Source organism: Pleurodeles waltl, chromosome 6 (genome assembly GCF_031143425.1).
Source record: "Pleurodeles waltl isolate 20211129_DDA chromosome 6, aPleWal1.hap1.20221129, whole genome shotgun sequence".
Lineage (NCBI taxonomy): Eukaryota > Metazoa > Chordata > Amphibia > Caudata > Salamandridae > Pleurodeles > Pleurodeles waltl.
In genome coordinates, this window is record NC_090445.1 from 1,074,055,082 (window position 1) to 1,074,077,440 (window position 22,359).

Consider the following 22,359-nt stretch of genomic DNA (forward strand, 5'->3'; position numbering starts at 1 on the left):
GTAGACCAAAAGTCTAAACTTAGACCAAACTATGAGTAAAATTAGATTTTAGGTCTAAACGTTGACGTTTGGTCTAAACTGAGTCCTTTTATACCAAAATTGCTTTTTAGTTCTTTATCTGGACTCCTTGTGATTTTTGAAAAAATTACTTTCAAGTTTAGGATTATCTGAAGCAAAATATCCTAGGACTTGTGTGACTTCAAGTTTCCATAATCTTGCTGCCCACAGATAGACATATATGAGCTCAGGATACCTTGGCACATATATGTGTGATACACAGCAGGTCCAGCAGTAACACCTCTTTATATCTCTCTCACATACAGGAAAAGAGGGGTCATTGTTAACATGTCCTCGGAGGCTGGATCCCACCCACACCCGTTCCACGTCCTGTATTCATCCACAAAGGTAAGAGGCGGCAGTGCAGCTCAGCGCCCCACCGGTTCTCGCTCCCCATCGCCCCTAACCTCCTGCACACCACAGGTGGTGGTCTCTCAAACACAGTCACATGTAAATCGGTTTTCTCTGCTGGGAGCTCACTGCATTATTGATGAGCACAGACAGCCATGTCAGTCCTCCTGGACATGTCCCTTGCATCTGACATAGCTAAGCATCCTGCTTTACTGGAGACTGTGATGTTAATGATTGGGGCAATTAAGGGGTGTGGTTAATGGTGGGGGCAATAAAGAGGTGTGGTTAAGGATGGGGCAATAACAGGGTGCTGCAGCACTGTGGATCACTTTTAGAAGGTGTGACGTCAGCAGTAGAGGCGCAACCCTTCCTTTAGTAAGTCTCCCTGATAAATTATAGAGTGCGGCAGGCTTCACAATCTCTTTCTAAAGACTCTGCCCCTCTGGTCCCCTCCATGGCACACATCTATGAGCGGCAACAAGAAAACAATGCTAGTGACCCCCATATCATTGTAGAGCTGGGTGGGCCAGAGTGACCACCGGCGAAGATGCCTACAAGAGATACAGGATTGGGTCCAGACTCTACGCCAGGTAAACTGTAACAAAAGTGAAGTGGTCTCATGAGGTACCAAGAGACTGACTCCAGAGCCCCTTTTTGATGGAATAAGACACCCACTCTCTCTCAAAAAGAACAATCTTGATGATTATAGGGGTCAATATTACTGTGAAGTCACAAATCAAACAGGTTTTCAGTACTATACTTTTCTGTTGGTCACCAGTTAAAAAGATAATCAATCTGACCTTGTTAGCTTTAGGGGGCATGGTGGGTGGACTCATGGTGGACACCCTTGGTTTGTGCTAATACTTCATTATCATTGCACTTCCAGAGATTATACATAGTTAGCATGGAATCCCTAACAAGGCAAGCCCTGGCAGTATCTAACCATGTCTTCAAGGCTGTGAGTTGGTGACACAGGCTACAAGCTGCTGATGGATCACAGTTTACACAAATATATGCGGTTTGCACCTATATATCTATGATTCTGCCCCTTGATATCTTGTAAAGTTTTTTTAGCCACAAACAACGTGTCCAGGAGCAATCAAAGATCCTCCAACAAGGGACCCTGCATCCGCCATCCATTAGACTCTGGCCCTTGGGGTGTTGTTGGGTTTTCAACCATGGGGAAGTGTGGAGGACACTGGACAGTCTGCCAGGCAATCCTTGGACATTAATCCTTTCTCTTCAAATTCCAGACTGCCACACCATATTCTCTCTTATTGTGATCTCTTCGTATGAGGGTTAAGGGGGGCATTATACAAGATAATAAGTGCCTTGAGGCGTGCTTCATTTGCGGTGTTACACAAAACCGTAAACTTTGCACTTGTATAGCACACTACTCACCCATTAGGGTCTCAAGGCACTGTACACATACTGCTGTGGAACCCCTCTTGGCTTTTCCCTGAGAGGGACCCACTCCTGGACAGCCCCAGGGTGAAGAGAGGCATCCAAGCACTGTTGTGGAGATTAAGCAAGCCATTGCCCAGAGTTACAGAGTGGGACCCTTTAATTAGACTAGGCACCGAGGCAAGAATTATCTGGTCCAAGGGAATTGAACCCTGGTCCCGGGGCAGATCTCTGCATCAGGGTCTGCCACTCTAACCATTTTGCCACACTTATCCACATCGAGCCACCTCTCTCCCAGGTAACTGACACCCGCTCCTGGAGTGAAGCTTCTACCTCTTAATGCTTGGTGTTCATCCTGTTTTCAGTTGCTTCAGTTTTTGCAGATTTAGAAATTGAGGAGAATGGTCGATAAAGTGATCGCAATGACCTACAAGCTGGCAGATAACCAAATTCTATAGCTTTAAGTTGGGGTGCATGGAAAGAATGATGACCCTTAGACTTGTGAATGGCCAAGTTTGGGAACTGAGGCGCAGGGAGATAAAGTGATCACTTCTGCTCTGCCGTTTCCAAATATGGCCACATGCAAGTCTGTGGGTGACTGGGGGTGATCAATAGGCCCTCTCGCTTTTTCGCTGCAGGGGACCAAAATGATGAATGCGTCTTAAAGATGGCTTCACACAGGACATGTAGGGTGGTGCCAGGGCCCATGACAGCTCCAACTCTGCATTCTCTGACTTTGATGTACAGCTCCTCAAGGTAGTTACCACCTCTCTTCTTTGACATACAGTTCCTCAAGGCGGTTGCTACCTGTTTTCTCTGACTTAGAGTTCCTCAAGGTGGTTACCACATCTCTCTTCTCTGATATACAGCTCCTCAAGGCAGTCACGACCTCTCTTCTCTGACTCTGATGTACAGCTCCTCAAGATAGTTAGCACCTCTCTTCTCTTATGTATAGCTCCTCAAGGCCATTACCACCTCTCTTCCATGCCTGATGGACAGCTCCTCGAGGCGGTTACCACCTGTCTTCACTGACTCTGATGTACAGCTCCTCAAGACAGTTACAACCTCTCTTCTCTCATGTACAGCTCCTCAAGGCGGTTACCAGGTCTCTTCTCTGACTCTGATTGTCTGTCATGATCTGCATGTCTTTTACCACCGTAGGCTGCAGTCCTTGGAGGGATGCCTGGTTTCTTACTGGTTCTGGACTGGCCAAGATAAGGGCGACCCCTTCTAGTAGCCACTGTGCTGCCGACTGGAAAAAACGCCACGGCAGACCATAACCTCCAGAAGGAGTTCCAGAGGAAAAACCCAAGTAATGGGAAAAAACCTCTATCACAGGAACCCCTGAATAAGAGGAAAAAACAATGAAAAACAGCAAAAATTAGAAGTCAGTTCTGCAGGGAAGAAGCAGGAGCGCATAGAAAACTGGAAACAGGAGCGAGGATCACCACCAAGACAGAAGAGTTTGCAGCGCAAGGGAGGAGGGAACTGCAGTGCTTATATACCATGAAACAGGAAGTGACAAAACAGGAAGAAGGTACAACACCATCTTGAATTGGGAAAGACCACATAGAAATGAATGAGAAAAAAGACCAAGTAGAAAAGGAAAAGGAAACAGGAAGAAGACAATATGGAAGACCAAGAAGAAAGAAGACATGAAGATAGAAGAAAAAGGAGAAAAAAAAGAAAAAAGAGAAAGGGTCCAAGTAGGTAAGTAGGAAGGGAAAGTCAGGGAGGCTGCCAGTGGCTGCGGTGCGACCCGGAGCACGAAATGTACCCCCTGGGCCGCATCGCAGCAAAAAATGCCAAACGAGCACAAACAGGCAGCGGTGGTTCCGGCATCCTGAAATGCGGACTGCCTGCCCAACTGTGGTCCGAAAAAGGGACACCACTGTAGTCCACTGTGTCACATGGTCAGCTCCTCGAAGTGGTTACCACCTCTCTTCCCTGACTGATGTACAGCTCCTCGAGGCAGTTACCACTTCTCTTCTCTGTCGTACAGCTCCTCTAGCCGGTTACTGTCATTCTTCTCTGACTCTGATGTACAGCTACTCGTGGCGGTTACGACCTCTCTTCTCTGACTCTGATGTACAGCTCCTCGAGGCAGATAATACCTCTTTTCACAGATATACAGCTACTTGAGGCAGTTACCACCCCTCTTCTCTTACTCTGTTGTACTGCTCCTTGAGCCAGTTACCATGTCTCTTCTCTGACTGCTGTACTGCTGGCAGTTACAACCCCTCTTCTCTGACTCTGATGTACAGTTCCTGGAGTCCGTTACCACCTCCCTTCTCTGATTGTGCTGTACACCCCCTCTAGGCAGATACAACCCCTCTGCTCTAACTCTGATGTACAGCTCCCCGAGACGGTTACCACCTATCTTCTCTGACTCCGAAGTACAGTTCCTGGAGCCGGTTAACACCTCTCTTCTCTGACTGTGCTGTACAGCGCCACAAGACAATTACCACCTCTCTTCTCTGATGTACAGCGCCGCAAGGCGGTTATTATATCTCTCTTCTCTGACTCTGATGTACAGCTCCGCGAGGGAGTTACCGCCTCTGTTCTGTGATGCTAATGTACAGCTTTTCTAGCTGGTCTTCTCCCACTCTGTGTGATTCTGGCTCTTGTTTTTGTTTCAGGCCTGCATGAACTTCTTCTCAAAGGCGCTGGAGGCAGAATACAGAAACATGGGGATTACTGTCCAGGTAAGAGCATCCTTTTCATAAATAAATAAAAAAAAGCAACAAGACAGCTGTTGAGGTCTGGTGTTCTGACCCGTCCGCACCTCCACATCCATGCAGCGCTAGTCCCAGCTACACGGTTCCAAGAAGGCAGAGATCTCTGTTCCTAATCAGCCTTCCTCCTACCCCCGTTCCTCACAGAGAAGTGTCCCTCCTACCCCCCTCCTCTATTTACCTCACTGATGAGCCAGGGGAGGTGCCCACACATTGGGGTTGGAGCGGGAGCCTGTCCCTGTGCAAGTGAGAACAGTCAGTGCACTGAAGGACTTCAGGGCTTGGTTAGGCACTGTATTGCAGGCCTGCAGGCAGCAGTGTGTCACAAGGGATGACCCGGCTGAGCACACTGACAGACTGAGCAGAGAAAGAGAGAGAGCGTGTGTGGCTAGTAGGTCAAGGCTTGTCAGATCTTATTTCCTTTTAGGCTGCCCGAAATATCCTCCCAAATTTATTACGTTCATTTTTAATCTGGCTTTGTGCCTTTTGTGTTTTTCTCATTGTTTAAATCCCTGCCCCATAGTGCGTGACACCTCTCTTCGTGGCCACAAAGCTGGTGCCGAACAAGAAGCCGAGCCTGACAGTGAAGACAGCTGAGGACTTCGCCAGGGAGGCTGTAAACACCATTGGTTTCGCCACCTACACCAACGGCTGCCTAGTTCACGGCATTCAGGTGGGTACCTGCACCAGAAACAGAGCTAGCAGCTTCCAGGTGCTACAAACATCTGGTGCTCTTATGATGGGAAAAAGAAGAAAAGAGGGGGCAACTATGGCAATTTTATGGTCCCGTGCATCAGTCTCCCTAGTCACATAAGAACATATGAGATGGACAGTTCCAAAGAGAGTGGCTCCATGCTACCTACTAGGGCAGGAGTCACAAGGTCCCTACGTGTGTTGCAGTACTATAGTACCAACACTGCAATACCTGTTAGGAGCATGGCCCAATGATGAAGCATATCACAGATGGTGAGTGAGGGCCCTTGTTCCTAGTATATAAATGCTTGCAGAGACCTTGTGATTCCTGTCCTAGTTGGTAGCATGTAGCCTCTTTCTTTGGAACTGTGCATCTCAAATTTTTTCATGCTCTTATGATGGCACCATGAGGGACTTCTGAAGGATGAGAGGTGGAGATGTTTCTGCCAAGAGCTGCAGAAGAGATTGGTAGGTTTCTGAGCAGCAAGCACATTGTCGTGCAGGCAACAAGCTGCCTCCTTTTTCTAGTCATAGTTAAGGGGCACAAGCACATCACTTCACAGAGTAGTGGAATCTGTATCCAGACAGGGAAAGCCGCTGCCTGATCAACTGGCCGGATGTTTTCTTAAAAATGACAACATAGTAGAAAGACAACAAACTTTGCCAATGCTTGTTTTACACTGCTGCACAGCTTCGCTGAGGCTATGCAGCATGGCTAATACAGAGGGGTGAAAACAAGCTTTGCAGCGTGCTGCGGCATTTTCTGGGCGTGCCATGACAAAAGTGAATTTTTAGGTCAAGCTTTGAGACCTGTTGTATATACTTTGTGAGCTTAACATTCACCCATTGCTTTTCATCTGTTTGTTTCATTGTCTTTTAAAAATATATGCTTCAGAGTGGTTAATCTGTCTTATTTGTCCCTCCTGTTTGTCAGTTGATCACTCCCACAGAGCAGCATCCCAGTACTTCTGGCCTTCCATTTATGTAAATTTATGCTTGTTCCTGCGCACTATTTTTTGGCAAACAACCTCCCTGCAGCATGCCCATCTAGTCTCTCTGGGGTTGCTGGAGCTATTCATTGTCTTGTTCCCGAATTTTGCTACAGATACATTCTTGGCCTCTCCCCCTTCTTTCTCTGGCTGCTTCAGCATCACTCCTTCTCCCCACTCTCTTCACACATCCAGGTGGCTCCATCAGGTCGCCCTGACTCAACCAACCCAGGACTATTTCAACTGAAAAAACTGACAATGCTGTCATGGTGAAAGTTTGGCGTCAGCCAAAAAAACGAACTAATTTTCAAATGATTTGCTTTCCAGTGAGGAATATTGTACAAGGATTAACACAAATATGTGTTTTATTAATGATTTTTTTCTTTGCAAACGCATGCTCTCTTTCCAAAGAAAGCCTGAGCAGGGTTTCCCAAATAAATGGGGCTTGGGTGGATGAACACAAGAGGTCCATGACATCCTCTGCCTGATGTCATGCTGAGGCTCTTGTGTTCCTCCCCGTGCAGAAGTAGATGGTGTTTCTGCTGCCGAGCAACAAGTAATGGAAGCCGCAGTCGGACTAACTCAAAGCCAAGAGAAGCCACAACCTCTCCAGTGACCCCCAGCTGCCACTGCAGACCCTGGTCGAGGAGAGAGCCCAGCAACTCATTCTATGCCACTCCATGCCACTTCACTCCATCATATGACACTACACCACTCTATGCTACTTCACTCTATGCCACTCAACTCTACCTGACTTGAAGTGGCATTCCACTCTCCTACACTACCCCCTCTATGACAGACCACTCTGCTCTATGCCACTCTACTGTACAACACTCTACTCCTCTCTATGCAAAACCCTCTATGTCACTCCGCTCTGCTCTACACCACTCCACAACACTCTATGCTACTCCACAACACTCTACTCCACTCTACAGTGCTCTATGCAGCTCCCTCTATGCCACTCCATGCCACTTCACTCTACCATATGACACTACACCACTCTATGCTAATTCACTCTATGCCACTCAGCTCTACCCGACTTGAAGTGGCATCCCACTCTCCTACACTGCCCCCTCTATGACAGACCACTCTGCTCCATGCCACTCTACTGTACAACACTCGAATCCACTCTATACAAAACCCTCTATGTCACTCCACTCTGCTCTACACCATTCCACAACACTCTATGCTACTCCACAACACTCTACTTCACTTTGGCACTATACATCATTCAACTCTACTCCACTTTACGCCCTTCCCCTTTACATCACTCTACTCCCTCACTACACTCCATGCCACTTCAGGCCACTCAACCCTGCTCTACACCACTCTATGCCACTTCATAACAGTCCACTCTACTCCACTTTGTAACACTTCACTCCACTCTCCTTTACCCCATTAACTTTTAGCCATACGGAACAGCAGCCACGCTGGTGTGCAACAAGGCTAAAACATATTGGCAAAGCCAATAGCTCTTGCATAGATGAGACCTATTGGTTTTGCCAATGCTTGTTTGGGCTTTTCAGTCCATGTGTAACTCCATTCTGTTGGTGCTTCGCACAAAAGAACTGCAAAGCTTGCAAAGCTGCTAAGGTGCTAACGCAAGCCTAAAAGATTCAAATTACACCAAAGTGCTCTTTGACCACTTACTGCCAATGTTTTCACCTCTTCTAATACCAAGACAAATGTATTTTAAAACAGGCTCCTGTCTCTACCATTTTATGGCAATTTACTCTATTTCTTCAAGTGGAACAAGTACACATATGCACTGTGTAACCTTGATAACTATCTTTATAAGTGTGTTAATGTATTAGCTCATATGTGAAAGCAGGCCTGTCAAAAACAAAGCCTGCAACTAGGTTTTAAGGTCTACCTTAGGTTGACATATGAAGATATGAAAAGGAATGTCTTGACCTGGCAAAAGAGTTATTTTGCCATGTAGGGTTGGCAGCTAAAAAGCTGCCCGACTAGGCTGCACTGCCAGACATAGAGCCATGTTTTCACTTTGTCACTATAGTGATGGCATATATAAGTGATGCAGTCTGCTAGTGACTTTTAACCTACAGGCCCTGGGCACCATATACTAGGGACTCATATGTGAGTTTAATATGCCACTCAGGGATTAGCCAATTGCCAAACATTTGAGGATGCAGAACACATGCAATGGGGCCTGACCAGGACCCAGTGCAGTTCAGAGTCGAAACACCAGCAGCACCAGTCCAAAACTTTGAGGAGTGATCATACAAAGAGTCATTTCCTTAAATGGGTAATTTGGTGAGAACCTGGTCAAGCTCAACTCTCTTCTAATCAGTCTTCTCTCCATGGTACAGGAAAGAATCAGATACCAGGCCCCAAAATGTTGATTGCAACAACATACTTTTCGTTGAAACCACCCTTGGAATAACGGGTAAATGGTTACCACTCCCAGAGGTGTAGTGAACTTTGGTGCAACAAGTGCAGTGGTACTAGGCACAGAGCGACCCACTGAACCCTGATAGTTATGTTATTTAACTACTCCAACAGCAGTCAAAGGGAATATTTTCCTTCCTTGTAGCAGGGCACATGGCATCTTTGTCTAGGCCAATTGCAGTGGTGATGTAGCACACCACACTGGTATTTTAACCTCAATAAATAAGTCCTTCTGTGCACTGCTAAAAGTTCTACCTCCCACCAGAACCATCCAATTTTGAAACAATACCCAAAGGAAAGGCATTTTATATTAACTTTGTATTTACCCAAAATTCCATGGATAAGAACCAATCAAACGTCTACACTGGATGGTCAAGTAGCAAAGCTAATAAATGCACAAACTACGTAATACAATACAGCATTAAAACTATCAACATCTCCATTACACGTTCTGGATTTTTTGATTTTTAATATACATTTTTAATTTCCTAAAAAACATTTTTCAACTTAAAAAAAAACATTTTTCTTTTTTAGCCTAGATCACCCCACTTGATTCTCATTTGTAAATTAATCCAGCTCACCCTATCCTCCACCTTGACCATCCGATCATTCATATCAGTGATAAAGAGACCCATCAATGTGTCCCATATATATATATGTACTCATCTTCCTATGGAATCTAAGTATCAAAAACTCTCATAAAGAACATTTCGCTATGTTCATAAATTACATACTGAACGCAGTCTTTCTTGTGAATACTGACTGTTGTTTTATATTATTCTCTCAGACTATTACATCTACACTATCAATGAAATAAGATTGCATTAGTTAAGCTGCCAGAATGATCATCAATCAATTAAAAGAATAATACGCTCATGTCAATATTAAAGTTCACTTACGGATGTCAATCCACCTCTAGTTTCTCCGAAAGCAACATAGATCATTCATGATCCAATTTATTGTATTTTTCCTCAATCTGTCAAAACGCCCCTTTTACTCAAAGTACATGACCACTTAAAAACCCAGGATACCACATATTCCTCCTTTTTATAGACACCATCTGAATTAATCATATTTTATATATAAAATAAAACCCACAAGGCCAGATCTTAAGGTAAATATACATAGACCGTAATCTGCACACTCTAATTCACTGTTATAAAGCCTACTCATAAGTGCAGAAGTTCACAAGCCTATCCATTTGGAATTTAATTTGTGCGTTTATTAGCTTTCCTACTTGACTATCCAGTGGAGAACTTTGATTGGTTCCTACTTATGGAATTTTGGATAATTACAAAGATACTATAAACTGCCACCCTTTTGGGTATTGTTTCACAGGACATCCTTGCTGTGGGTGTCACCTCTCCACCCTCTCTCAGCATTCATCTTTACTACTTTGGGCCTTCTTGATGTGAGCAGTTGGTATGTATGTGAATCTTGTGTTCAGGGACGGTGAATCTTGTATTCAGGGATGGTGAATTGTGTGTTCGGGTCGTGAATCTTATATTCAAGAGAGGTGACTCTTATGTTCATGAGTGGCAAATCTTCTGTTCATTGGTGGTGAATCTTATATTCAAGGGCAGTGAATCTTGTGTTCGGGGCGGTGAACATTGTGTTCAGGGGCAGTGAATCTTTCTGGGCGGTGAACCTTTTGTTCAGGGGCGGTGAATCTTGTGTTGTCTATTGTGAATCTTATGTTAGTGGGCAGTGAATCTTATGATTATGGGTGGAGAAACTTATATTCGGGCAGTGAAACTTGTATTCAGGGGGGACGAATCTTGTATTCAGGGGCAGTGAATCTTGTATTCAGGGGCGGTGAATCTTGTGTACAGGGGCAGTGAATCTTGTGTTCAGGGGCAGTAAATCTTGTGTTCAAGGGAATTAATTTTGTGTTCAGGTGCTGTGAATCTCGTGTTCAGGGGCGGAGAGTCTTATGCTCAGGGGTGGAAAATCTTATGTTCATGGGTGGTGAATCTTATATTCAGGGGTGGTGAATCTTGTGTTCAGGGGTGGTGAATCTTGTGTTCAGGGGCGGTGAATCTTGTGTTCAGGGGCAGTGAATCTCATGCTCAGGGGCGGTGAATCTTATGCTCAGGGGCGGTGAATCTTATGCTCAGGGGCGGTGAATCTGAAGCTCAGGGACGGAGAATCTTATGCTCAGGGGTGGAGAACCTTGTGTTCAGTGGCGGTGATTCGTGTGTTCCGGGGAAGTGAATCTTATGTTCAAGGGTGGTGAATATTTTGTTCAGGGGCGGAGAATCTTATGGTCAGGGGCAGTGAATTTTGTGTTCAGGGGTGGTGAATCTTATGATGAGGGGGGTGAATCTTATGTTCAGGGGAGTGAATCTTGTGTTCAGGGGCGGTGAATCTTGTGTTCAGAGGCGGTGAATCTTGTGTTCAAGGGCGTTGAATCTTTTATTCCAGGCCGGTGAATCTTATCTTCAGGGGCGGTGAATGTTATGTTCTGGGGTGGTAAATCTTAGGTCCAGGGGAAGTGAATCTTATGTTCAGGGGAGGTGAATCTTATGTTAAAGGGTGGTGAAACTAACTGTGTGCAGACCATGTACTCTTTTGTTATGACATTGCAGGTACTGACCAGGCATGGTGCACCATCTCACCATACCATGTAACAACCTTACTAGGGCACGATGGAAATGTAAATGCGTGGGCTCCCATGACCTGGAGACCCTTAGCCAAGCTCTTAGGTCGTGGGGGTTTTCAAAGTGCACCACTCTTTTATGTTTTTTTTTTGCAGTTTTATATAGCGCAAACTTGGCCAGAGGTCATTAGAGCACTTTACACGGGCACCAAATTATATAACATATTTTTTTAGGACAGGGAAATTAAGTGATTTGGCCAGAATTACAGAACATTGAGCGGAGGCCAGGACTCAAACCTGGTTCCCCACTTCCAAAGTTAGCCAGTCTGAGCAATATACTACATCCCCTCCCTTTTAGAGCGTAGCTATAGCCCTCTCTGCCAGGGCCACCAGAGACCAACTGTGATGGCAGCGTGACTACAGGTGGGCGAGCCAACGAACTAACAGAGGGAGCTGAGCCAGGTGTCTGGCTGGCTCCAAGCCGAGCTCTACAAATAGTAGGGATCTAAAACATACAGCAAACATCATGTAAAAATGTGATACTCTCTAAAGGTTAAAAAAATATTTTTTAAACATGCGGAACCATTTCACCTTAATACGTCAGATTATTTTTGTATAGCACGCACACCATGAAAGTACATATTGGAAGGTACTTTCCTACGTAATAATGAATCAAAAAGAAGCTCTGTAAAATAAAATATTAGCCAAGGTTCACACATATTTGTCCAACAAGAAAGCCAGGATTGGTACCAGGCTTTCTGGTTGCACATTATGCAGTTCATCCACTAGAGGGACACCTATTTCTCTCCTTAAGACCAATGGTTTATGCTTTATTTTAGATTCTGTGTGCATGATGGTAGAGTGTTTGTGGCAGACAGACGGCACATGAAAGCTCAGCTCGTTTGGCCTCAAAGGTCCAAGAGGACCTCAAGCTGAGCCAGGCATCTGGCTAAAGCTTTAACTACTTGTCCAACCTCTAAGTGTAACTGCAGTAAATGGACTGCCTTTTGTGACCTCTCGTCTTCAGGGAGTGATGCATATTGGCCTCCCCTACCCATGGTCCTTTATCTCGGTCATGTTTGGAGCATAAATATTCATGTGTGCATGTGGGCGAGTGTGAGGTCTTGGCCCTATGGTCTTAACATGTGTGTGGCTGCATGCCAAGGCTGTCCAGGTCTCTGCTGGACTAGGAGCTTCCCCCCTGCAGGGGGAGCCAAGGTGAGCTTTCTTGTTGCCTTCAGAGGTCTTCGGAATTACCTCAACTCCTACACGCACACATGGCATTCAAATTACTTGGCTGTGGCTGTTGGGCCTCTTGATACAATCAATTGAACTTTTGCACCATCTGAAAGTGGGCATTATGCCCTACAGACACCCAAGCCAGCTGTTGCTCCAATAGACAAGCCTGTGGCACTTAGACGTCAGTTGACTGTGCTCAAACATAGAAAAGTGCTCCTGCACCCTGGGAAGAGAGTCATAGGATAATAAGACTAAGGATGATTTACTGAGGGGATTTTGGAATCTGCAACAAATACATTAAAGCAACTTCATCACAGACTGGTTGAATATCTCCAAAACAGATTCAATTGTCCATTTTAAGATCACCTGCACCAGCGGAAGGGGAATTCTGTGACTAAACCATGTCCTGTGACTGATATCTTTAGATCTTCAAAATCACACCAGTTGCCTTAGCAGAAATGCAGACCTTCTTCCTTTGATGGGTAGTTTCCAGAGAAGTGGCTGAGATCATATCTACAAGACATCCTTTTTTCATCGCCTGTTCCTCAAAAAGCTAGTTCATTAGCAGATTAACTCCCTTCATCCCCATTGCCAACAGTAGAAGTGGACATGGATCAACAGGTGATATTGCCCTCATTCTCATAATGACAGACTGAGCGTACTTCATTGAGATGGAATTAAAAAACTTAAACAAACATTGCACATGATCAAAGTTGGGGGTGGAATGTGTAAGCACTTCACACTTGTCCATCATAGGAATGTTGATCCAACCAGCCTGAATCTTAAGGACTTAGGGCCACATGTATCAAGCGTTTTTGCATTTGCAAACGGTGCGAATGGCCATTTGCGAATGCAAAATTGCCTTTCATTATGTATGAAGGGCATTCGCTATGCAATTTTAAGGAATCGCTAAAATAGCGATTCCTTAAAATTGCGAGTCCGTTTAGAGAATCGCAAATTGCGATTCTCTAAATAAGAAATCGCAAATAAGGAATCCTTATTTGCGATTTCTTAAGTACATGTATCAAGCTTTTCTTTAATGCAAATTGGGCAATAAGGAATCGCAATTACCACCAAGTAAAACTTGGTGGTAACCATGTGCAAATTTTAAAAATGCATTAAAAATGCATTTTTTCAATTGACATGTAACGCACAATGCCCCTTTGGCATGTGTGCGCCTTACATGTCCTGAAATATTTTTTGGGGTGCAGCAGAGGGGGCCTTAGGCCCCCAGCACCCTGGGGTTTTGCATTTCCTAAATTGTGAATTCCAGTTAGGAATTCGCAATTTGGGAAATTAAAAAAATTCGCAAAAATACAGGCCCATAGGTGCGAATGGGCTCAGAATCGCTATTTGCGATTCGGTAATAGCATTTGCGACTTTTAAGAAATCGCTATTACCGAATCGCAAATATGATACATACCATTTTGCGAATCAGAAATAGTGATTTCTTAAAAATCGCTATTAGAGAATCGCAAAGTGGTTTCTTCATACATCTGGCCCTTAATCCTTTAAAAAAAATCCAAAAGTTTATCACACAGCTACTGAGAAGGAACGATTCCACTACTGCAAACTGTCGGTGATGAAAAACTATTTTAAAAGCCTTCAGTGGCCCATTAGTGGCTTAGAGATTCTTTTACCATAAAATGGAGCTTTAGCTACCTTTACAGGTGCACGCTATCTCCTTAAAGCATCTCTATAAACTCCCTTATTCTCCATCCGATAATGACTCCGCCATTGTCTATCAGCCCTTTTACAAGCATTCTTCTCCGAGGGCATGGCCTGCGTAAACCAGGAGGCTGAAGGGCCATGGGTACCAGACTTACAGTAAGTTAAAGGGGCTAGAGTATTAGCTGCTGTCTGGAGCAAGTTATCCACATCTATAGTGTTCCCATTCATGATTACCTGATGTAATAAGCACGAAACGAGTAAGATGATTCCTAAAATCAGTACGCTTAATGCGATTCCAGGCCCAATAAAAATCAGTAGTGGTTGGATAATTCTAATTAATCTTAGTATGAACCCGCCAATGAAAACTGATCATGGTCTGACCACGGCAGGGGACAGGAGTCCTTATCAGACATAGGAAATTTGGAAATAAAATGACAATTGTGTGGCCGGTCTGATGCGTATTGGGTGTACAAGACTAAACGCAATTCAGAGAGGACATTATATCCAATAAAGCAATAGAATCAGTACCTGACACACAGTCAACATCGCCATTAAAATCCCAAGTGCAAAAAAATGAGACTATTGCACAATAAAAAGGACTAACGTCGTGTCACAAGATCTGAGAAAGTCTCCAGAGTGACCAAGATATTGGTACAATTAGATGCCAGCTAGAGACCTCTGAAGGCTAATTAGGATTTCTATGCAAACAGTTTCTCCAGGGATCGAATTGATGAATTTCCATGCTCCGCATTTCCCCTCTCTGATAAATACCAGCAGGTAAAACACTTGGGGGGTCATTCTGACCCCGGCGGTCTAAGACCGCCGGGGCCAGGGTCGGCGGGAGCACCGCCGACAGGCCGGCGGTGCCCCGCAGGGCATTCTGACCGCAGCCGTCAGAAGAGGCAAACCGGCGGTCTCCCGCCGGTTTACCGCTGCCCTTTGAATCCCCCATGGCGGCGCAGCTTGCCGCGCCGCCATGGGGGATTCTGACACCCCCTACCGCCATCCTGTTCCTGGCGGTTCGCCCGCCAGGAACAGGATGGCGGTAGGGGGTGCCGCGGGGCCCCTGGGGGCCCCGCAAAGTATTTCAGTGTCTGCTAAGCAGACACTGAAATACGCGACGGGTGCAAACTGCACCCGTCGCACCCCTGCAACTCCGCCGGCTCAATTCTGAGCCGGCGTCCTCGTTGCAGGGGCATTTCCTCTGGGCCGGCGGGCGCTCTTTTGGAGAGCGCCCGCCGGCCCAGAGGAAATGTCTAAATGGCCGCCGCGGTCTTTTGACCGCGGTGCGGTCATTCAGCGGCGGTAGCTTGGCGGGCGGCTCCCGCCGCCCGCCAACATTAGAATCAGGCCCTTGGACTTTATTAGGAGAATATGACAGAAAACTCTGACACCTAATAATAAGGGTGGGAAGCTCCTCATTTATCTAGCTAATTCACTTGGAATAAGAGATCTTTACAACACCCTCTAAATACTTCACTTTCAAGGTGCCGTAAGTATCCCCAAGTTTTGCTACACTCTAAATTGGTGCATTAGTGTTTGGGTTGATTAATGGATTTCGCTCCACCCAATTAATATCTGAAACCGTCTCTCACCTTCCTAACTTTTACGCAGATCGTTCACCCTCCATCTTCCTACTGTTCCCAACTGCTTCCTGCACAAAACCCACATTCTTACACTTCCCACAGCTGCCGTCACTTCAACAGAAGGCCCTTTACTCGACCTCGGATCTACAGCCTTTGTTCTTACCTTTGATGCCACTCTCAAGGCTTACATACTCCAATGTGAGCTACTCTTGCGTTGACCTTCCTTGCTCTATATACCTCTGCCTGACCTCCCCTTCCTCTGCCCTCTCCATTACTCCATCAGAAAGCCCTTTACTAGACCTCGGATCTCCACCTTTCGTTTCTACTTTCAGAACCTCTCTCAGGTCTTACCTTCTCCAATGTGAAGTCCTGCTATGTGGATTTGCCTTACTCTATATACTTCTGTCTGACCTCCTCTTCCTCTGCCCTCTCCATTACTTCATCAGAAAGCCCCCCACTTGACCTCGGATCTACACCCTTCGTTCCTACCTTTGATGCCACTCTCAGGGCTTACCTCCTCCAATGTGAGCTACTCCTGCGTTGACTTGCCCTGCTCTGTATAATTGCCTGACTCTCCTCTCCCTCTGCCCTCCCCATCACGTGCCCTTTAAGTGTAATATAGAATATATAACAAATGAAGACATCAGTTTATGTATATTCTTGCTTATTGAACATTAAGCTCAAGCATCTATGTACACTCCCAGAGGAGACTCTTCTTATGTATCAGTTTCACTATTTTACAATGGACAATGCTGCATGTCTTGTAGAAATATACATTCTTCCAAAAGAACACAAATAGGAAAAAGAGATGGGAGAAGGTAATTTCAAGCACATGAGAAGATAAAGGGCCTGAGTTAGAACTCAGTGGACAAGTTAATCTGTCACAATACTGATGAATATCCCGTCTGTAGAAATCTAAATCCCACAGGACAGAATGGGATTTTGATTAAGGCGGACGGGATATCCATCACCGTAGTGACGGAGTAAACCGTCCGCTGAGTCCCAAGCAGGTGTAAAGTCCACCCACTCAACATGACCCAATCTCTCACTACAAAGTGTGACTGAAGCTCAGTGTGCTTCGAAGCCACCAACATGTTGAAGCTTACTCCTTCCTCAAGGATAACCACCTCCATCCAGGTCATTATGGACACTGTTTCCAGTCATAGACTTTTGTGTGATAGGCTAATGTATTCTGGGAGTGCGTCGTCTTTTGTTTCCAATGAATTAACTAACAAACCTGAACTCAAAGATGTGTAGGTGTTAAGTTTAGGATTGGAGACAGGGTCTATGATGACCTTGAGTGGGGTGATTGCCTCAGCTGCTTCTTCCCGACAGTGGGGCTACAATAACATATTTCCCATTGACTTTCTTTCAGAGTTTCCTATTTGAGCTGCTTGCCCCCGAATGGTTCCGGCTTTCAGATTTCAGCGTAAACCAGCATCTGCAAAAGAAATCAAAACACAAGTCGAAGTGATCAACCATCTATGAGGAACCATGCTTCATTACTTTATTGTCATAGTTTCATTACATTTTAGAAATGTTCATTGTTACAATATTTTTTATTCAGTTAATGCATATATATTAATTTCTGCATGGGTAATTGATACAGCTTTGTTTTCCAGTCACCTGAGAGGCATGTGATCTACAATCCATTATGACCAATCCCCTCACCCTCTCAACATTTTCTATCCCCGTGCTCCCCCAGTTTCGCCACTTTATTTGTTGTACTTCAAACTCCGCAAAGCTTTGGTATAATTTGTTCGGGAAAAGGTGTGAGACATACATGTTGAATAGACACTGAAGAGAGTATGCCACCACCAAAACAGAAAGAGGTCTGTGAAGGTAGGCACATCTCAAAAGGGCAGCCATTTTAGAATTGAAAGCGTCTCATCATGAATATTGGAAATTGCAAAAGAAAGCTCAAAATAAACTAAGTTTGAACATGAACAATAGTCAGGAACCCTTGCCTATCCTATAGTTTATCACCAACCGGCCTTTGCCTCCTTCTCATTATAGTCAAATCTGGTTCTACAGTGAAAAGTAGTAGTCTTCAAACCTTTTAACGCCACACCCTCCTTTGTGTAAATACATAATTATGGAGTCTCCCAGAATGAGAAACATATTTTCTAACAATTATTCTATAAAACTGACAAACATTCCGATTATAGTCAGTTATCCCTTTAACATTCCAATCAAACTGCATGATTGCCAGCATTCTATTGGCAGCCAGGTCTTGCTAAAAGTGCAAACCTACCCGCAGTGTGATCCTATATCAGAATTATAGGAAATTGAGTTTGAGAGTTATTCGGAGCCCCCGGCCCCGCTTTTACACTTACTCGAAGCCAGCCTGCGAGTGACACGGCGTTAGTGATTGGCCATTACACTTCAGCTTTGTTTTCTCTCACTAAAAACGCAGCACTGTTGCATCTGGTAGCTCCCTGAGATCAATGAAAGAGGGACTCACATCCACGTTTAGTCCCTCAGTTTCTTCATCACATTTGATATGATGGTGTTACGTTTCCAGAGGTCCCCAGAGACACAGCAGCTGTTGCCCCAGACGAGTCTGCCCAGCAGCACCTTAAAGTCTGCAGATGGACAGACTGTTAACAAACAAATGATGATATCTCCGCAGAAAATCAGAAAATCTCAGAAAACTGTTTTCATGTGAACGAGATAAAAAAGTGAGGGTGTAAATAAAACTGACTATAAAAATAGATGAAAAAACTGTTATACGAAGCAATTATTTTAGAGTTGGGGTTGTTTTAAAGCATTCTTCTGTAATCACTCTTTATTGCTGTCAGGGCTGAACTCAGCTTCGTTTCTTTCACCTTCCTGTGGTGGGTTCCTCAGGGGTCAAGTCTTTACCCCCTTTTTACTTTTACTCTGTGCATCTTCCTTGGCAATCTCCTACTTTGTATTTAAATATTGTTTCTGGACATACACGAAAACCTTTAGAAGCAGCAGTGAGCATGACTCCTGTCTTTTCTAAGACGTGGAATCATGTTTTTGGTGGTTGTGCGGTAGGAAATGGTGCTAGTCTGGTTAGACTCCTGCAGGTTTGGAGTCGAAAAAAAAACTTTTGAAACCTATTGTGGCGAAAAGCAAAGGAAGTGAGCACTCTCACGCTGTCGGTTCTTCACTCTCTTTTCTCTCTCACGTTTTGCTACTTTTCATCGCTCTGCTTTTCGCCCCTTTATTCGTGCTCCTATTTCCTCCACTTATCTCACTTTTTGCTGCTTTATTTGCTCGTTCTGTCTCATCTCTGCTGGTCTTTCCTTTCTTTTCTGTGCCCCTTTACTACTGCTTTTTTCCTGCATTTTTGCTCCTCTGAGTTGATTTCTCACTTGCTTCTTCCTGATACTGCCTCCTGTGTCTCTCCTGCCTCACACCCTGCCCAACTCAGCTACTCCCATGGCCCCATGATTTCCTTCTCCCAGACCAGCCACTGGGAATGAGCTACCTGGCCACATCTGACCTCCTTACCTGGTCACCTTGTCACTCGGACCAGGGCTGGCACATTGGGACCCTGCTTTCCTGCTGATCTGCTGCTCCTGAAGCCTAGGCGCAGCTATTTTTTCGCCACTTAAGTCCCAGCCCAAAGGAACACACTGTGAGGAGCAATGACCAATATCTGCTTCCTGGAACCAAGGCACAGATGGAATCCTGTTTTCAGGGGACACAGTATTCGTGGCGCACTGTCTGATGTAAGTTTTGAAGTTGTTGAAAGACCATCAAAGTTGAGATTGGTGCTCTGGTCCCACATCAAATGGTATGGAAAGAAAGGCATGGACGTTAACATGCAGGGGTGGCACTCTGTTACTTCCAGGGAAGTACAAAGTCACCTAGGAACCAAAAGCGCATTGCTGTAAAATTCTCTGAAACCAGTGTGGCATCTCGGGTTAGTCCTACTGGGAGGAATCATCGGTTGGAAGTATCCATCACAAAAATAAGGTTTTAGGTGTCCACAGACTGTCCCATATTTTCTGGTATATAATAGATATGGATTATCATAAAGGAAACTTAGTGGTGTCTTACCTGTAATCCAAATTCTTTCTCAGGGGGAATCTCCATAGAAGTCATAAGCACTGAATAGTTCTGCCAATGTGCAGGGATCCGGGAGTACTTTTCCATAGTATGTCTTCTTAAGTGTAGATATTCGCCTTTGTTCAGGAAGGTCTGTAAAAACATGTAAGAACATTAAGCAGCATATAAGAAAGGCTCCAATGGCTGAAGCAGAATTCTTCAGGTTATACTTAGAAAAGGGTAAAGAAACCCATATATATATGACATTATGCAAGTGTAAAAACAGCACCTGTGCCTCTCAGGGGCAATCTCCATAGAAGTCATAAGCACTGAATAGTTCTGCCAATGTGCAGGGATCCGGGAGTACTTTTCCATAGTATGTCTTCTTAAGTGTAGATATTCGCCTTTGTTCAGGAAGGTCTGTAAAAACATGTAAGAACATTAAGCAGCATATAAGAAAGGCTCCAATGGCTGAAGCAGAATTCTTCAGGTTATACTTAGAAAAGGGTAAAGAAACCCATATATATATGACATTATGCAAGTGTAAAAACAGCACCTGTGCCTTTAAGGGCCCAGAGGCCACCAGTATCCCATCACACCTAGCAGGTGGCAGTTGCTTCAGTTCTTTTTGACTAGAGGTGGCAGTGATAGATAGGTCCAATAATTGCTTCTGTCATCTCTACTGGGGAGACAGGAGAGTTGCTTATGACTTCAATGGAGATTCCCCTGAGAGAGAACTGGGTACAGGTAAGAAACCATTTCTGCTCTTTCAAGGGATCGCCACTGATAGCCATAAGCACTGAGTAGAGAAGCAAGCCTATCCCCACCAAGAACGTAGGAAGAGACAGAGGAATGACCAAAAGTCCAGATCAAGCAAATAAACGTCTCCGGGAGGCCTGTCGTACTTGAGCATCCGTTCTAGCATCCGAATCCAAACAATATTGTTTGGTAAATGTGAGAACAGATTTCCATGTAGCTGATTTGCAAACTTCGGCTATAGGGACATTTCTCATTGAAGCGGCAGTAGATGCTTTCCTCCTAGTAGAGTGAGCTTTAGGTCTAGCGAACAAATTCTTATTACCTTTTTGGTAACATTTAGGATGCAATTTATTATCCATCGGGAGAAGCTTTACTGATGTCGCCACTCTGGAGCAATCAAGGTAATTCTGGCTCTTGATTAAGACTGTTTGATGAGGACTGATGGAATCAGGGGAAACGGAGGAATGGCGTAGAGCAATTTGCCAGACCAGTCGATCCAGAGGGCATTTTAAGTGTCCCCTGGTTGGAAGAACCTCAAGGCGAAGCAAAAGGCAAAAACATGGGTATTTTTAGTTTTCTGCAGTGGTGAACAAGTTGATGTGCAGAGCATTCCACAGCTTGAAGATATCTTGCACAAAGTCATTGTGAAGGGTCCATTTGTGGTTTTCCTGCAGGACTCTGGTGACTGTTTGAACATTTTGAACACCTGGGAGATGAGTTGCCATGATCCACAGGTTTCTGGCTATAAGTCACTTGCAAATTGACTGGGTCTTGTGGGATAAAGGTCTGGACCACTCTGCTTATTGAAGTAGTACATGGTTGTCTTGTTGTATGTCTGAACAAGCAGGGATTAACTACTGAAGAATGGGAGAAAAGCTTTCAACGCCAGGTGAACTGCGCAGAGCTCAAGGAGATTGATGTGGTAGGTCATCGCTCTCGGAGACCATGGGCCAAATGTACGAACACTTTTTCCCATAGACATAGAATGGGGAAAAACCTTTGCTACATCGGGCCCCATGTTCCTTGGATTTGAAGGTGACCCATGTGTGCTTTCCATCCTAGTAACAAGGCATCTGACACTTTGGTTGGGAAGGAACATCCTGATGAAATGGCATCCCTTGAAGCATGTTCGTCGGTGAGCGTCACCATTTCAGAGACTGTGTTGTATGGTGGTAAAATGTGATTCTTTCCTCTTGAGTGCCTGAGAGTTGGTCTCACTGATCCTCGAGACATTCCTGAAGAGGATGCATGTGGAGATGGGCATTCGGAGTTAGAAAGATGCTTGAAACCACAGAGCCAAGGAGAGATGACACTGCCCTCACTGTGGGGTGAGAGTCTTTCATGAAAAACACTTCAGATGGACTGATAGTCTCTCCTCCGAAGACAATCTCTCCTTTGAAGGGGACACTCTTGCTCGACTGGTGTCAATGGAGGCTTCCAAATAATGTAGTGTCTGAATAGAAGTAGATGTTGACTTTCTGTGATTGACATGCAGCCCTAATCTATGGATGAGATCGCTTGTCCACTGGTAATGCAGATGGGCTTCCTGAGGAGTCGACGCTTTGATTAGTCAGTCATCTAGGTAAGGGTAGACGAAAACTCAATGCTTCCTGTGGTGAGCAGCTACCACTGCTATACACTTCGAGAACACTGTGGGGGCTGATTTGAGTCCAAACAGAAGCAGTTTGTACTGGTAATTGTTGTGACCCACAATGAACCTCAAAACTTTGTGATGCTTCTTGGCTATTGGTATATGAAAGTACACATCTTGGAGGTCTATTGAGCAGAGCTGGTCTCCCTAGTGTAACCGGGGTTTGATCTGATGCAGTGCAAGCATTCAAAAC

At 44.9% G+C, this 22,359-nt stretch overlaps 1 protein-coding gene across 1 annotated transcript in view; it reads left to right on the forward strand.

Annotated features, from left to right (window-relative positions):
• LOC138300560 (very-long-chain 3-oxoacyl-CoA reductase-like) overlaps window positions 1-18,441 on the forward strand; it is a 55,859-nt gene extending 37,418 nt beyond the window's left edge. The window contains exons 8-11 of the mRNA XM_069240099.1: window positions 324-405; window positions 4,452-4,517; window positions 5,071-5,220; window positions 17,109-18,441. Of these exons, the coding sequence (XP_069096200.1) occupies window positions 324-405; window positions 4,452-4,517; window positions 5,071-5,220; window positions 17,109-17,207 (397 nt within the window). The 3' untranslated portion in view covers window positions 17,208-18,441. The remainder of the gene's footprint in view (window positions 1-323; window positions 406-4,451; window positions 4,518-5,070; window positions 5,221-17,108) is intronic.
• The last annotated feature ends 3,918 nt before the right edge of the window (window positions 18,442-22,359 follow it).